Source organism: Schistocerca cancellata, chromosome 11, assembly GCF_023864275.1.
Source record: "Schistocerca cancellata isolate TAMUIC-IGC-003103 chromosome 11, iqSchCanc2.1, whole genome shotgun sequence".
NCBI lineage: Eukaryota > Metazoa > Arthropoda > Insecta > Orthoptera > Acrididae > Schistocerca > Schistocerca cancellata.
This window is the reverse complement of record NC_064636.1, coordinates 32,600,882-32,619,487: the sequence shown is the minus strand read 5'-3', so window position 1 is coordinate 32,619,487 and position 18,606 is coordinate 32,600,882. Positions and strand designations below refer to the sequence as shown.

Sequence of the window (18,606 nt, the reverse complement as noted above, 5' to 3'; positions counted from 1 at the left end):
GGATTGAAAAATGGCATCCACGTCTGATCCATTGTCACAACCGACGAAAAGAAAGTCCCATTCGTGCTGTAGTTGCGCGTCAACATTGCTCGGCAACATGCCACACGGGCAGCCATGTGGTCGTCCGTCAGCATTCGTGGCACCCACCTGGATGACACTTTTCGCATTTTCAGGTTGTCATGCAGGATTGTGTGCACAGAAATGCCAACTCTGGAGGCGATCTATTCAACAGTCATTCGGCGATCCCCCAAAACAATTTTTTCCACTTTCTCGATCATGTCGTCAGACCGGCTTGTGCGAGCCCGAGGTTGTTTCGGTTTGTTGTCACACGGTGTTCTGCCGTCATTAAACTGTCGCACCCACGAACGCACTTTCGACACATCCATAACTCCATCACCACATGTGTCCTTCAACTGTCGATGAATTTCAGTTGGTTTCACACCACGCAAATTCAGAAAACGAATGATTGCACGCTGTTCAAGTAAGGAAAACGTCACCATTTTAAGTATTTAAAACAGTTCTCATTCTCGCCACTGGCAGTAAAATTCCATCTGCTGTACGGTGCTGCCATTTCTGGGACGTATTGACAATGAACGCGGCCTCATTTTAAAACAATGTGCATGTTTCTATTTCTTTCCAGTCCGGAGAAAAAAAATCGGAGGCCTTAGAACTTTAATGCACCTCGTACTGCTCCCCAAATGCTGGTGCCTGTGCTGACAAGGGAAATCTCCGCGTCGCACCACCCTAAGGGTGGTAAGATGGCACAGTGGAATGCCCGTCAAAAATAATGAACTCGGATCAAACATGAAAACAGGAAGAAGTTGTACTGAACTATAAAAAGTGATGCAAAATAGAATTAATGAACGGTCCAAGTGAAAGTTCTCTTTAAACAAATAAAAATACACACACCAAAAAAACTTTTGGATCACCTCAGAACTCCTGAAGATAGACGTTGACTGTGGATATTGTATCGCAGACACAGTCCCTTTGACTGCAAAGATTTCACTACCCCACCCAAATACGTAAACAACCATGCATGAGGAGCGCCTTTTAGACGAAGGGGGTCCGACAGCCGATCAGTTTCAGTTATTCCACCAGGAAGGAGGTACACGGCTTGTGTTATCTGCGGTTAATCCGTGCCTAGACCGTCGATACCGTGGTCCGATCGCGTTCGCATTGCTACTTCGTGCCAGGAAGGGCTCTCAACAAGGGAAGTGTCCAGGCATCTCGGAGTGAACCAAAGCGATGTTGTTAGGAGATACAGAGACACAGGAACTGTCGATGACCTGCCTCGCTCAGCCCGCCCAAGGGTTACTATTGCAGTGGATGATAGATACCTACGGATTTTGGTTCGGAGGAAGCCTGACAGCAACGCCACCATGTTGAATAACACTTTTCGTGCAGCCACAGGAGACGGCCGCTGTGACCGAGTGGTTCTAGGCGCTTCATTCCGGAACCACGCTGGTGCTACGGTCGCAGGTTCGAACCCTGCCTCGGGCTTGGGTGTGTGTGTGTGATGTATTTAGGTTAGTTAGGTTTAAGTAGTTCCATCTCTAGGGGATTGATGACCTCAGATGTTGAGTCCCATAGTGCTCAGAACCATTTGAACTTTTTTTTTTTTCGGGTGGCATCATGTGCGGCCTACGTACACCGCTGGTGGTCACGGAAGGCGCCATAACAGCTTTACGATACATGAATGCCATCCTCCGACCGTTATTGTAACCATATCGGCAGCCTATTGGCGAGGCATTCGTCTTCGCGGACAATTCGCGTCCCCATCTTGTGAATGACTTCCTTGAGGATAATGACATCGCTCGGCTACAGTGGCCAGCGTGTTCTCCAGACTGGAACTCTATCGGACATGCCAGGGATAGAGTGAAAAGGGCTGTTTATGGACGACGTGACACCAACCACTCTGAGGGATCTACGCTGAACTGCCGTTGACGAGTGGGACAATCTGGACCGACAGTGCCTTGATGAACTTGTGGATAGTATGCTACGACGAATTCAGGCATGCATCACTGCAAGAGGACCCGATACTGGTTATTAGAGGTACCGATGTGTACAGCAATCTGGACAACCACCTCTGAAGGTCTCGCTGTATGGTGGTACAACATGCAATGTGTGCTTTTCATGAGCAATAAAAAGGGCAGAAATCATGTTGATCATCATCATCATCTTGGACAGTTTCCAGCCACTGGCTGGGTCTGTCGGGAACACAAGCCTCTCCATCGTGTTCTGTCTTTTCACCATTCCCCCTTTTCCACCTTCGTCCAGTTCTCTCCTCTTCTCATCACACATTCCTTCACTCCCTTCACCCATCTATCCCTTGGTCTTCCTCTGGGCCTCTTCCCCTCCAGTTGCAGATCAAACATCCTCTTTGGAATCCTTCCCTCATCCATTCTCTTCATGTGTCCATACCACTGCAGTCTTGATTTTTCTATCCTGTCCTGTACTGGTTCCTCCTTTAGTCTTTCCCTCACATACACATTTCGCAATCTGTCTCGTCTTGTTACACCCAACCTGCTTCTCTGGAACATCATTTCACTAGCCTGTATTCTACTTTTGTCGCTTTCGTGCGTTACCCATGTCTCACTTCCGTATGCCAATATGGGGACAAAGTAGGTTCGGTATATAATTCCCTTGGATTTCTGTGGCACCTCCTTGCTCCAAATAAGCCCCCTAATGCATTTGTAGAACTGCCCTGCTTTTCTGCACCTTTCATTTATTTCCATTGCGTTTCCCCCCTTACTTTCAGTCACGCTTCCCAGGTACTTGAAGTTCTCTACCACTTGTAGTTTTTCCCCTCCACAAGTTATATCCACATTTGGCCTATTCTTCTTCCTTGTTGTGACGATTATTTCACTTTTCTTTGCAGAGAAATGCATTCCATATTGTGCTGCCGTTGCCTCCCATGCATCTAACTGCCCTTGCACCTCCTTCTCGCAATTTCCCCATAACATCAGGTCATCGGCAAAAAGCACTGCTTTCATTTTATGATCTCCAATTGCATCTGATACTTGCTGTAGGATTTCATCCATAACAATAATAAACAATAAAGGCGAAAGTGCACTTCCCTGTCACAGTCCATTTTCCAGCTTGAACCATGCAGTACGTTCCCTCCCCACTTTCACACAACTCTCACTTCCCTCATAAATTTTTCTGACTTTTCGTGTTATCTCTTCATCTATCCCTTTTGCGTTCAGCACATCCCAGAGCTTGTCCCTACAGATACTGTCATACACCTTCTCAATATCCAAAAAGGCCATAATTAAGTTTGTTGATCTCTATTCCAATTTTGTGAACAGGTTCCGGCACTCGCGGAACCGACGTGATGGAAAACTTTTTTTGATGTGTGGATGTATAAGAGTGAAAGTCTCTCTAAAATAATTAAAAATATGAGCGAAGTGCTACTTCTGATTGTAGGCTCTAAGCTGTAATAATAAATGAACTGTCGTAATAAAACTTGTACTGTCGTAATGTACGAGGGCAGTTCAATAAGTAATGCAACACATTTTTTTTCTCGGCCAATTTTGGTTGAAAAAACCGGAAATTTCTTGTGGAATATTTTTAAACATTCCCGCTTCGTCTCGTATAGTTTCATTGACTTCCGACAGGTGGCAGCGCTGTACGGAGCTGTTAAAATGGCGTCTGTAACGGATGTGCGTTGCAAACAACGGGCAGTGATCGAGTTTCTTTTGGCGGAAAACCAGGGCATCTCAGATATTCATAGGCGCTTGCAGAATGTCTACGGTGATCTGGCAGTGGACAAAAGCACGGTGAGTCGTTGGGCAAAGCGTGTGTCATCATCGCCGCAAGGTCAAGCAAGACTGTCTGATCTCCCGCGTGCGGGCCGGCCGTGCACAGCTGTGACTCTTGCAATGGCGGAGATGAACGACGGATCACCATCAAGAACTCAGTGCTCAACTTGACATCTCTGTTGGTAGTGCTGTCACAATTGTTCACCAGTTGGGATATTCAAAGGTTTGTTCCCGCTGGGTCCCTCGTTGTCTAACCGAACACCATAAAGAGCAAAGGAGAACCATCTGTGCGGAATTGCTTGCTCGTCATGTGGCTGAGGGTGACAATTTCTTGTCAAAGATTGTTACAGGCGATGAAATATGGGTTCATCACTTCGAACCTGAAACAAAACAGCAATCAATGGAGTGGCGCCACACCCACTCCCCTACCAAGAAAAAGTTTAAAGCCATACCCTCAGCCGGTAAAGTCACGGTTACAGTCTTCTGGGACGCTGAAGGGGTTATTCTGTTCGATGCCCTTCCCCATGGTCAAACTCTGAAGTGTATTGTGCTACTCTTCAGAAATTGAAGAAACGACTTCAGCGTGTTCGTAGGCACAAAAATCTGAACGAACTTCTCCTTCTTCATGACAACGCAAGTCCTCACACAAGTCTTCGCACCCGAGAGGAGCTCACAAAACTTCAGTGGACTGTTCTTCCTCATGCACCCTATAGCCCCGATCTCGCACCGTCGGATTTCCATATGTTTGGCCCAATGAAGGGCGCAATCCGTGGGACGCACTACGCGGATGATGAAGAAGTTATTGATGCAGTACGACGTTGGCTCCGACATCGACCAGTGGAATGGTACCGTGCAGGCATACAGGCCCTCATTTCAAGGTGGCGTAAGGCCGTAGCATTGAATGGAGATTACGTTGAAAAATAGTGTTGCGTAGCTAAAAGATTGGGGAATAACCTGGTGTATTTCAATGCTGAATAAAACAACCCCTGTTTCAGAAAAAAAACGTGTTGCATTACTTATTGAACTGCCCTCGTAAAACCAAAACTGCAGTATAATAATAATTAGTTCTCGTAATGAAAAGGTAAGTCTTTCATACTGTAAAATTTAGCAATCTGACTAAAAGAATTTTGAATAGTATATCCGCATCCGTAGCGTAGCGGTAGCGTTACCGTCTACCACGCAGGGGGCCCGGGTTCGACTCTCGGCAGGGGACTGGGTGCTGTGTGTCGATCATCATTTTCATCACGACTGACTCGCAAGTCGCCTAGGTGACGTCGCCTAAAAAGGACTTGCAATACGGCGGCCGAACTCCCCCGAATGAGGCCTCCCGGCCAACAATGCCATAGGATCATTTCATTTCAAATAATAAATACCCAAAAATTTCTCTCAGCGAGGCCATTTGCTCAACTGGTTTCGACAGATTTCACTGGCTGCGGCTGCAGCTGCCTCGCACAACAACGAAGTCGGCACATCAGAAGACATGGTTAGTTCGTGGGCGACTATTTGGACGGCGTTCCTCGTTTCCCATTACTACTGACGCGCGCGCACGCACTGAAACAATTACTTGTGGCACCCTGTATTATGAACCATCGTGGATCCCAGGTTCGACCTTACCCTACCAACTTCTCGTGTTTTAACTGACTTAGCTGCAATCCTATCTTCTATTCTGCGCAGTAAGATTTATATATACTCTTTAACTGCATCTGAAACTACATCTCTAACGTGTTGCGAAAGTACTTGATCTTCAACTGAATACACACCTGTCGCACTATATTACGCACATTAAATTCCTGATAAAATCGTTGACCAACCATGAAATTTTCTAGTATTCGATTGTTGGGAAAGTAATTCATTATCAGTTAATGTTAACACAAAGCGTTTCAATTAATGTAAACAGCCTGCATAAATGACACATACAAAATTTTTGGAGAAAAAGTCGTATGTTTTGTGAAACGATTTATATGAAAGCACGAAATAAAGCAGATTAGATAAACATTTGGCGCTGTTTATTTTTCTGTGAACCATTTCGAGCATCATTCAAAGGCACATCAAATCTTTCTCTAATCTATTTTAGATCCTTTAGACAAATCATTTCACGAACTATTTGACCACTTTCTTTCATTTTTTGTTTTCATTTTCTATTTATAAAGCGTGTCGTACTGACACCTCATTTTCCTTCCTGGCGTCTTCTGTTCCAGAAATTACCTAAATTTGGTATTAGATTCGAACGAAGCCTTTTTTGGCAGTTGAATGTCAGACCTGTTGTGTTATCTTTAACCGCTTTTATGTCGTCTCGTTGTCTCTGTAGAGCTGTACCATGCGAAGCAAGAAGAGGATGTTGGTTGGTGGCCGGTATGCTCGTTCTATAACACAAACTGCACGTAGCTAATAACTGGGTTCTACAGGGCTATTACAATTGATTGAAGCGATTTCATAAATTCACTGTAGCTCCATTCATTGACATATGGTCACGACACACTACAGATACGTAGAAAAACTCATAAAGTTTTGTTCGGCTGAAGCCGCACTTCAGGTTTCTGCCGTCAGAGCGCTCGAGAGCGCAGTGAGACAAAATGGCGACAGGAGCCAAGAAACCGTATGTCGTGCTTGAAATCCACTCACATCAGTCAGTCATAACAGTGCAACGACACTTCAGGACGAAGTTCAACAAAGATCCACCAACTGCTAACTCCATTCGGCGATGGTATGCGCAGTTTAAAGCTTCTGGATGCCTCTGTAAGGGGAAATCAACGGGTCGGCCTGCAGTGAGCGAGGAAACAGTTGAACGCGTGCGGGCAAGTTTCATGCGTGTATCTGGACATGCTGGAAAATTGGCTCTTGCCGCAACTGGAGACCGACAGCGCCGACTTCATCTTTCAACAGGATGGTGCTCCACCGCACTTACATCATGATGTTCGGCATTTCTTAAACAGGAAATTGGAAAACCGATGGATCGGTCGTGGTGGAGATCATGATCAGCAATTCGTGTCATGGCCTCCACGCTCTCCCGACTTAACCCCGTGCGATTTCTTTCTGTGGGGTTATGTGAAAGATTCAGTGTTTAAACCTCCTCTACCAAGAAACGTGCCAGAACTGCGAGCTCGCATCAACGATGCTTTCGAACCCATTGATGGGGACATGCTGCGCCGAGTGTGGGAGGAACTTGATTATCGGCTTGATGTCTGCCGAATCACTAAAGGGGCACATATCGACCATTTTTTAATGCCTAAAAAAACTTTTTGAGTTTTTGTATGTGTGTGCAAAGCATTTTGAAAATATCTCAAATCATAAAGTTATTTTAGAGCTGTGAAATCGTTTCAATCATTTGTAATAACCCTGTATATTCGTAAATGAAGAGCTACTTAATATAACGTTCCATGTACTGTGGTACAAGCTCTCTTCTGTATAGTTCACGTAGCCTCAATGCTGTTGAAGTGAAAGTCCGCTATGTCCAGGGGCCGCCCGTTGCCACCCGCGCCGCCCCCGCCATTCAAAAAAAAAAATGGTTCAAATGGCTCTGAGCACTATGGGACTTAACATCTGAGGTCATCAGTCCCCCAGAACTTAGAACTACTTAAAGCTAACTAACCTAAGGACATCACACACATCGGAAGTCACTATTGGTTCAAATGGCTCTGAGCACTATGGGATTTAACAACTACTTAAACCCAACTAACCTAAGGACATCACACATATCCATGCCCGTGGCAGGATTCGAACCTGCGACCGTAGCGGTCACGCGGTTCCAGACTGAAGCGCCTAGAACGGCACGGCCACACCGGCCGGCCCCCGCCATTCAGCCAGCACGCTATTCATTCGTTTCTTTCGTCAGTCGACTCGACTGAATCGAGTTGTCGAGTAGCTGTACTTTCCTATGTAGCACGCGTCATAGATAGATAGCTAACATACACCTACGAGAAAAGTCGCGGCCATTCTAGTGATCTCGATACGCTATTTCGTCTGGCATTTGTTCGAGAAAAGTGGAGAATATTGTACTGTTTTCTTGTACAGAGAACCTTCGATACGTAGCGTTATAAATACGGACTATTCGCCCAATAGGAAGCTAGTTTACATTCAGTAGCAGAAATATTAAGACTGAAAAATGAAGAAGTAAAAAGTCCTAGTTGTGGCAAGTGCAAGTGTGAAGATTAGTCAAGAGTGAGAGTGATCAGTTGATTGTGAAGTATTAACAATTGTAATTGATAGTAATTTCTCAGTAAAAATATTGTTATGAGACTCGTAACAATATTTTTACTAATAGCCTAACAATAGTTCCCCATACGTAGCTCGTAACACGAGTTATGTATGGGAAACCATTGATGGGTATATCTCCGGTAATAGTAACTTAGGCGACCGGTGTGGCCGAGCGGTTCTAGGCGCTTCAGTCTGGAACCGTGCGACCGCTACGGTCGCAGGTTCCAATCCTGCCTCGGGCATGGATATGTGTGATGTCCTTAGGTTAGTTGGGTTTAAGTAGTTGTTAAATCCCATAGTGCTCAGAGCCATTTGAACCAATAGTGACTTCCGACAGGATTCCTAAAAACGCATTGTTACTATATAGGCCCTGTCTTGAATGCACTAGAAAGGAACGGAATCGACAATAAAAGTTCCACACACATAATTTGCCGGATGACGTCATCATTGGAAACTCGCTCTTATAAGTCGTAAGGTACATATTGGCTTGTCACTTTCACAGTAGGTATGTGTTCACGCTCCATATAAGTCTGGAAGCGAACATTCTGACAGCGAAACAACTGAGCCACATATACAGGGTGTTACAAAAAGATACGGCCAAACTTTGAGGAAATATTCCTCACACACAAATAAAGAAAGACGTTATGTGGCCATGTGTCCGGAAACGCTTAATTTCCATGCTAGAGCTCATTTTAGTTTCGTCAGTATGTACTGTACTTCCTCGATTCACCGCCAGTTGGCCCAATTGAAGGAAGGTAATGTTGACTTCGGTGCTTGTGTTGACATGCGACTCATTGCTCTACAGTACTAGCATCGAGCACATCAGTACGTAGCATCAACAGGTTAGTGTTCATCACGAACGTGGTTTTGCAGACAGTTCAATGTTTACAGATGCGGAGTTGGCAGATGCCCGTTTGCTGTACGGATTAGCACGGGGCAATAGCCGTGGCGCGGTACGTTTGTATCGAGACAGATTTCCAGAACGAAGGTGTCCCGACGGGAAGACGTTCGAAGCAATTGATCGGAATCTTAGGGAGCACGGAACATTCCAGCCTATGACTCGCGACTGGGGAAGACCTAGAACGACGAGGACACCTACAATGGACGAGGCAATTCTTCGTGCAGTTGACGATAACCCTAATGTCAGCGTCAGAGAAGTTGCTGCTGTAGAAGGTAACGTTGACCACGTCACTGTATGGAGAGTGCTACGGGAGAACCAGTTGTTTCCGTACCGTGTACAGCGTGTGCAGGCACTATCAGCAGCTGATGGGCCTCCACGGGTATACTTCTGCGAATGGTTCATCCGACAATGTGTCAATCCTCATTTCAGTGCAAATGTTCTCTTTGCGGATGAGGCTTCATTCCGACGTGATCAAATTGTAAATTTTCACAATCAACATGTGTGGGCTGACGAGAATCCGCACGCAATTGTGCAATCACGTCATCAACACAGATTTTCTGTGAACGTTTGGGCAGGCATTGTCGGTGATGTTTCGATTGGGCCCCATGTTCTTCCACCTACGCTCAATGGAGCACGTTATCACGATTTCATACGGGATACTCTACCTGTGCTGCTAGGACATGTGCCTTTACAAGCACGACACAACATGTGGTTCGTGCGCGATGGAGCTCCTGCACATTTCAGTCGAAGTGTTCGTACGCTTCTCAACAACAGATTCGGTGACCGACGGATTGGTAGAGGCGGACCAATTCCGTGGCCTCCACGCTCTCCGGACCTCAACCCTCTAGACTTTCATTTATGGGGGCATTTGAAAGCTCTTGTCTACGCAACCCCGGTACCAAATGTAGAGACTCTTCGTGCTCGTATTGTGGACGGCTGTGATACAATACGCCATTCTCCAGGGCTGCATCAGCGCATCAGGGATTCCGTGCGACGGAGGGTGGATGCACGTATCCTCGCTAACGGAGGGCATTTTGAACATTTCCTGTAACAAAGTGTTTGAAGTCACGCTGGTACGTTCTGTTGCTGTGTGTTTCCATTCCATGATTAATGTGATTTGAAGAGAAGTAATAAAATGAGCTCTAACATGGAAAGTAAGCGTTTCCGGACACATGTCCACATAACATATTTTCTTTCTTTGTGTGTGAGGAATGTTTCCTGAAAGTTTGGCCGTACCTTTTTGTAACACCCTGTATAAGGGAAGCTCAGTCGCTACGAGGTAGTCAGCTTGAAAGCTACAATCGTCGCGATAACTTGGAAGTGATAAAAAGTGAACAACTGCGATTACTGGCTATTACCAGGCACTTCAGTCAGTGATGTGCTTAGTGATGTTAGAAATATGCGGAGTGTGGCTGTGTATGTTTTAGTGCTAAGTGTACCAGTGTTGCATTTTTCAGTGCGAATAAACTGTTTATTCGAGAATTAAACTTTGCATGTGACTTGATTACTTTCTACTACGGTAAATGTGTAGGTAGCTCAAGATATCTTTAGCGCCCCCTCCTTGAGGTTTTTCTGTATCCACCACTGGCTATATTCAATATAACGCTGCTATGCACTGCCTGTCTCTGTGCTAGAGGCTAAGTCTGTGGCTCCGTCTCAGTGCTGCGCTGGAATTCCACAGTGTGCAGACTCTAACTGGCGTAACAGGCTCGAACCAACTGGCGAAAATGACCCTCCATTTTTTTTTCTTTATTGTAATTTCATTCCCCTGCCCCATGGGCAGAGGAGGGCTCACAGTGGTTGTTCAGCCAAACGATTTTACAACATATATGAAAGTGGAATGCTTACAAAAAAGGTGGGCTGATAAAAGGGGGTCATAAAAGACACAACAAATGGAGATGATGCGAGTTAAGATATACGCTAATACGGGGACATGCACAGGGGGGGCGACAGTTAAAAAGTCACGCCCCGCCTCCTAACCGTGTGGAGGTGGAATCACGTGACCGGCCTTTGACCGTTGTGGAGGGGAGGCTGCAAATTCCGCGTGAAACTTGAGTCTTGCGGGTGGGAGCGATAGGAAGCCAGAAAGAGTTGCAACGCTTGTGGGCGGTGAGGAGCTTGTCCGGCTGTTCCTTGAAAGAGTACGGAGTGTACTGCTTCTCCGTCGGACTGTGGGTGACGTTCAAATGTGTGTGAAATCATATGGGACTTAACTGGTAAGGTCATCAGTCCCTAAGCTTACACAATACTTAACCTAAATTATCCTAAGGACAAACACACACACACCCATGCCCGAGGGAGGACTCGAACCTCCGCCAGGACCAGCCACACAGTCCCTGACTGCAGCGCCTTAGACCGCTCGGCTATTACCGCGGTGCACTGTGGGTGAAACGGAGCACTTGTTAGATGATGAATGCCATTGCATTCACGAAACTGTTAGACCAGCGTGTCTTTTTACACCAAAAATACCCTAACCTTCAAAAGATGTACCTCCCAGCGCTTCATTTACGTAGCTGGTGTTCGTGAAATATAAGCACTTCAGTTTTACCTCAGATCAGATGGTTCAGTGGCTCTAGGCACTATGGGTCTTAACATCTGAGGTCATCAGTCTCCTAGACTTAGAACTACTTAAACCTAACTAACCTAAGGACATCACACACATCCATGCCCGAGGCAGGATTCAAACCTGCAACCATAGCAGCAGTGCGGTTCCTGACTGATTACCTCAGGTCCTGAATTACCCTGATTTTTTTAAAGCAATTAAACATTATCTTGCAGAACGAGACCTCACCCTAGTTACTTTAATACCCCATTGCCCAGCTGGCCGGAGTGGCCGAGCGGCTCTAGGTGCTTCAGTCTGGAACTGCACGACTGCTACTGTCACAGGTTCGAATCCTGCCTCCGGCATGGATATGTCTGATGTCCTTAGCTTAGTCAGGTTTAAGTAGTTCTAAGTCTAGGGGACTGATGAACTCAGTCCCATAGTGCTCAGAGCCATTTGAACCATTTTGAACCAACTTTCCTGAATTACCCTGAGCCAGCCGGAGTGGCCGTGCGGTTCTAGGCGCTTCAGCCCGGAACCGCCCTGCTGCTACGGTCGCAGCTCGGTCACAGCGGCCGGCGGAGCAGTCTAACTATCAGCTTTCCGGAGCAGGAAGGAGCGCCTGGGCCCCTGCACGAATCCGCCCTGCGTCAAGGTCCGGTGAGCCAGCCTGTCCTTGGATGGTTTTAGGCGGTTTTCCATCTGCCTCGGCGAATGCTGGCTGGTTCCCGTTATTCCGCCTGAGCTACAATATGTCGGCGATTGCTGCGCAAACAAGTTCTCCACATACGCTTACACTAGCATTACTCTACCATGCAAACATAGGGGTTACACTCGTCTGGTGTGAGACGTTCCGTACGGGGGTCCACCGGGGGCGAACCGCACAATAACCCTGAAAGAGTGGTTCGGTGTGGGGCGGCGGAGGGGTGAAGTGGACTGCGTTAGTCGTCGTGGGGTTGTGGACCACTGCGGCGGCCGGCCTGGGTAGCCGAGCGGTTGTAGGCGCTACAGTCTGGAACCGCGCTGCTGCTATGGTCGCAGGTTCGAATCCTGCCTCGGGCATGGGTGTGTGTGATGTCTTCAGGTTGGTTAGGTTTAAGTAGTTCTAAGTCTAGGGACCTGATGACCTCAGAAGTTAAGTCCCATAGTGCTCAGAGCCATCTGAGCCACCACTGCGGCTACAGCGGGGACGGAGCCTCTCGGTCGTTTCTAGGTCCCCGGTTAACATACATACATACAGCCAGTATCTGGGCTAGTGATGGTAAACGAAACGTGTGGTAACGCCGGTTCACAACATCGGCTGTGTGCAAAGACCAAGCAAAACGCCTTCCTTCCTTGGTCTGTGAGCTGTGTGGTGTTTACGGACCTGATACTACATTGCGTGTAGGAACGTCGTGAACGTCGTGATTGTCAGGTGCGAATGGGATGCTTTCACAGTAAGGACACAACGTATTAACTGAAAGTTCAACATGGATGTCGGATATTTGGAAATTTGTGGTATGGTCTAATTGGACCAAACTGCTGAGGTCATCGATTCCTAAGCTTACACACTACATAATCTAACTTTAACTTAGGCTAAGGACCACACACGCACACACACACACACACACACACACACACACACACACACACACACACACCCATGCCCGAGGGAGGACTCGAGCCTCCACCGGGAGGGGGGGGGGGGGGAAGGGGAAGCCGCACGGACCGTGACAAGGCTACCCGACGCGTCTCGTGTATGTCGAAGCATATGGTGTTTTAACGGTACGAAAACACGAGTTCCATGTGGAAGGTAACCTCAAAACTACTCCAAGAAACACTAAACAATATGTCGAAAACCTTACGCATTCCGTTCTTCTTCCGTTCTTTAGCGAGAATACACATTTTCAAGTGCGGACACTCCAACCCAGTATCCTTCTCTGAATGAAAATAAACGTAACAGTGATTTAATCTCTAGTGTAACAAAGGGTAAGGAAACCGTAGATGGGACTTCGCCTGTAATGAAGATTAGAACTGTAGATTTAGCAGTAGCCACCTTCACAATGATGAAAGGCGAATAAACGTAAATGAAGAGATCCCACTGCAAAATGTGTGTACCAGTGATGTAAAAAATAACATTCCTGAACCAAAATGTAGACTTTCACGGCCGGTAATATCATGTCCATTATAATTATCCGGGCTGTTATGCGGCAGTCAGTAGCGAGCCAGTGGGTGTGTTGGACCTTCCATCGAGCTACGGACCCCCTTGAAGATGTCTCCCGCAGTCGGAGACGAAACGTTCGGAATTGACACAGAATTCATCAACCGACCACGGCATAACAGCCCGGATAATTATAATGGACACTCCGGAACCAGACAGAAATCAGTTATTCAGAGGGAGGCCAAAAAGGGAACGGAAACGAACTACAGGGAGACTAGGAAAAATGTCACATCCAAAACAAGGGCTATTTTTATTGTGTTGGCAGAAGAGCCAACACCGTGTTGCTAGAGGAGGCCGAAATGCACGCGTTAAAGCTCACGCAGATTGGCGTGAGGTCTGGAACAGTTAAAGGGGTTGAGTCTAATAAATAAAGTACGAAGCTCTTGGAATACTTAACTTTAATCCACAATTGGAGAACATCGGTCTGACGGTGCAGGCATCCATAGATAAATATTAAGTGATACTGGCGCCTTGCTAGGTCGTAGCAAATGACGAAGCAGAAGGCTATGCTAACTATCGTCTCGGCAAATGAGAGCGCTATTTGTCAGGGTAGCATCGCTAGCAAAGTCGGCTGTACAACTGGGGCGAGTGCTAGGAAGTGTCTCTAGACCTGCCGTGTGGCGGCGCTCGGTCTGCAATCACTCACAGTGGCAACACGCGGGTCCGTCGTATACTAGCGGACCGCGGCCGATTTAAAGGCTACCACCTAGCAAGTGTGGTGTCTGGCGGCGACACCACAATTTTACTCAAAGAAATGTCCTTCTGGAGTCTACAGAGTTCAGGCATTACCTTTGCCATTGCAAATGTTTGGAAGAAGTAGGAGAGTACAATGGTGGGAAAGAATTTGACAAATTTTGTAGTGTCGAATCTCATGATGCTCAGCATGCATTGATTTACTCAACGGTTACTGAGTTTGACACAAAACAGAAGAGTGTGAAAATATCGACCAAAAAATGTTTAGCAGCTTACACCAACTGTGTGGGGTGGTTGTATGATAAACGTTCTTTTCACAGACGTTCAGACATCAAGTTGTAAACTGAACAACGGTTTACAAAATAATAAACGTCCTGAATGAGCCGCGTTTGTCATGGAGTGGGTGATGGAAAAATACACTACTGGCCATTAAAATTGCTACACCACGAAGATGACGTGCTACACACGCGAAATTTAACCGACAGAAAGAAGATGCTGTGATATGCAAACGATTGGCTTTCCAGAGCATTCACACAAGGTTGGCACCGGTGGCGACACCTACAACGTGCTGACACGAGGAACGTTTCCAACCGATTTCTCATACACAAGCAGCAGTTGACCGGCGTTGCCTGGTGAAACGTTGTTGTGATGTCTCGTGTAAGGAGGGTAAATGCGTACCATCACGTTTCCGACTTTGATAAAGGTTGGATTGTAGCCTATCGCGATTGCGGTTTATCGTATCGCGACATTGCTGCCCGCGTTGGTCGAGATCCAATGAGTGTTGGCAGAATCTGGAGTCGGTGGGTTCAGGAGGGTAATACGGAACGCCGTGCTGGATCCCAACGGACTCGTGTCACTAGCAGTCGAGATGACAGGCATCTTATCCGCACGGCTGTAACGGATCGTGCAGGCTCGTCTCGATCTCTGAGTCAACAGATGGGGACGTTTGCAAGACTACAACCATCTGCAGGAACAGTTTGACGTTTGCAGCAGCATGGACTATCAGCTCGGAGACCACGGCTACGGTTACCCTTGACGCTGCATTACAGACAGGAGCGCCTGCCATGGTGTACTCGACGACAAACCTGGGTGCACGAATGGCAAAACGTCATTTTTTCGGACGAATCCAGGTTCTGTTTACAGCATCATGATGGTCGCATCCGTGTTTGGCGACATCGCGGTGAACGCACATTGGAAGCGTGTATTCGTCATCGCCACACTGGCGTATTACCCGGCGTGATAGTATGCGGTGCCATTGCTTACACGTCTCGGTCACCTGTTGTTCGCATTGACGGCACTTTGAACAGTGGACGTTACATTTCAGATGTGTTACTACCCGTGGCTCTACCCTTCATTCGATCCCTGCGAAACCCTACATTTCAGCAGGATAATGCACGACCGCATGTTGCAGGTCCTGTACGGGCTTTTCTGGATACAGAAAATGTTCGACTGCTGCCCTGGCGAGCACATTCTCCAGATCTCTCACCAATTGAAAACGTCCGGCCAATGGTGGCCGAGCAACTGGCTCGTCACAATACGCCAGTCACTACTCTTGATGAACTGTGTTATCGTGTTGAAGCTGCGTGGGCAGCTGTACCTGTATGCGCCATCCAAGCTGGGTACTGATTTCTCAGGATCTACGCACCCAAATTGCGTGAAAATGTAATCAGATGTCAGTTCTAGTATAATATATTTGTCCAATGAATACCCGTTCATCACCTGCGTTTCTTCTTCGTGTAGCAATTTTATTGGTCAGTAGTGTATATCTCTGTGTTTGAATTGCATGCCTATACAAGTTCCTTTGACCCTTCAGCGTATAACATAACAAATAATTTTAGGGCAATGCATTACAGGTCTAAAAGTAAAGACATGACAATTAATTGAATGATCTGTTGTGAGGACATCATTAGTCAATGCAATAAATTAATTTAGTTATCGAAAAGCCTAATCAACTGAATCTCTCTCATAATCGTCCGTCGTTTGTACGTGTTGCAGCCCAGACGGCCACGCTCGGAGTGTGGGACTATGTGGTGCTGGTGGCGATGCTGGTCGTATCCATGGGCATCGGCGTCTACTACCGCTTCACAGGCGGCCGCCAGAAGACCACACAGGTAGGTCACACCAAAAGAAGAAGAAGAAGAAGAAGAAGAAGAAATCATGAGCGCGCTGCGATGGTACCTAACGATTACTGCTTGTGTAGTTTTGAAACTTCCCCTTTGTATGTAAAGAATCACAGTGCTGGAAAAAACTCTTACGTTATCTGGTTTTCAAACAGCTCAGCAAAAGCTCAAGGTACTCAGACAGTTTTCTCTGTTCTCACTCTGATGGTTCAAATGGCTCTGAGCACTACGGGACTTAACTTCTGACGTCATCAGTCCCCTAGAACTTAGAACCGCTTAGACCTAACTAACCTAAGGACGTCCACACACAGCCATGCCCGAGGCAGGATTCTAACCTGCCACCGTAGCAGTCGCGCGGTTCCAGACTGAAGCGCCTATAACTGCTCGGCCACAGCGGCCGGCCACTTATTCTGATGATCACTAAACTGGCACACAATATTTTTAGCGCAACGTAGTCTGACTTTCAATAATCGCTACGAAAGTATGGCCCTGACCAACAATATCTGTTTAGCAAGAGTAATAGAAGGCAGATTTCAGACTACCTAACAGATCAAAATGAAAATTTCTGTTCCGACACTGACAATGTTGAGTGTTTATGGAAAAAGTTCAGGGCAATCGTAAAATGCGTTTTAGACAGGTACGTGCCGAGTAAAACTGTGAGGGACGGGAAAAACCCACCGTGGTACAACAACAAAGTTAGGAAATTACTGCGAAAGCAAAGGGAGCTTCACTCCAAATTTAAACGCAGCCAAAACCTGTCAGACAAACAGAAGCTAAACGATGTCAAAGTTAGCGTAAGGAGGGCTATGCGTGAAGCGTTCAGTGAATTCGAAAGTAAAATACTAGGTACCGACTTGACAGAAAATCCTAGGAAGTTCTGGTCTTACGTTAAATCAGTAAGTGACTCAAAACAGCATGTCCAGACACTCCGGGATGATGATGGCATTGAAACAGAGGATGACAAGCGTAAAGCTGAAATACCAAACACCTTTTTCCAAAGCTGTTTCACAGAGGACGACCGCAATGCAGTTCCTTCTCTAAATCCTCGCACAAACGAAAAAATGGCTGACATCGAAATAAGTGTCCAAGGAATAGAAAAGCAACTGGAATCACTCAACAGAGGAAAGTCCACTGGACCTGACGGGATACCAATTCGATTCTACACAGAGTACGCGAAAGAACTTGCCCCCCTTCTAACAGCCGTGTACCGCAAGTCTCTAGAGGAACGGAAGGTTCCAAATGATTGGAAAAGAGCACAGGTAGTCCCAGTCTTCAAGAAGGGTCGTCGAGCAGATGCGCAAAACTATAGACCTATATCTCTGACGTCGATGTGTCGTAGAATTTTAGAACATGTTTTTTGCTCGAGTATCATGTCGTTTTTGAAAACTGAGAATCTACTATGTAGGAATCAACATGGATTCCGGAAACAGCGATCGTGTGAGACCCAACTCGCTTTATTTGTTCATGAGATCCAGAAAATATTAGATACAGGCTCCCAGGTAGATGCTATTTTTCTTGACTTCCGGAAGGCGTTCGATACAGTTCCGCACTGTCGCCTGATAAACAAAGTAAGAGCCTACGGAATATCAGACCAGCTGTGTGACTGGATTGAAGAGTTTTTAGCAAACAGAACACAGCATGTTGTTATCAATGGAGAGACGTCTACAGACGTTAAAGTAACCTCTGGCGTGCCACAGGGGAGTGTTATGGGACCATTGCTTTTCACAATATATATAAATGACCTAGTCGATAGTGTCGGAAGTTCCATGCGGCTTTTCGCGGATGATGCTGTAGTATACAGAGAAGTTGCAGCATTAGAAAATTGTAGCGAAATGCAGGAAGATCTGCAGCGGATAGGCAATTGGTGCAGGGAATGGCAACTGACCGTTAACATAGACAAATGTAAAGTATTGCGAATACATAGAAAGAAGGATTCTTTATTGTATGATTATATGATAGCGGAACAAACACTGGTAGCAGTTACTTCTGTAAAATATCTGGGAGTATGCGTGCGGAACGATTTGAAGTGGAATGATCATATAAAATTAATTGTTGGTAAAGCGGGTACCAGGTTGAGATTCATTGGGAGAGTCCTTAGAAAATGTAGTCCATCAACAAAGGAGGTGGCTTACAAAACACTCGTTCGACCTATAATCGAGTATTGCTCATCAGTGTGGGATCCGTACCAGATCGGG

General features: G+C 46.5%; 1 protein-coding gene across 11 annotated transcripts in view; it reads left to right on the top strand.

Moving 5' to 3' along the window:
* LOC126108737 (putative sodium-dependent multivitamin transporter) overlaps nt 1-18,606 on the top strand; it is a 745,960-nt gene that overhangs the window by 257,342 nt on the left and 470,012 nt on the right. For all 11 annotated transcript variants that reach the window (XM_049914083.1, XM_049914081.1, XM_049914077.1 and 8 more), the window contains exon 2: nt 16,287-16,402. In XM_049914083.1, coding sequence (XP_049770040.1) covers nt 16,287-16,402 — 116 coding nt within the window. The remainder of the gene's footprint in view (nt 1-16,286; nt 16,403-18,606) is intronic.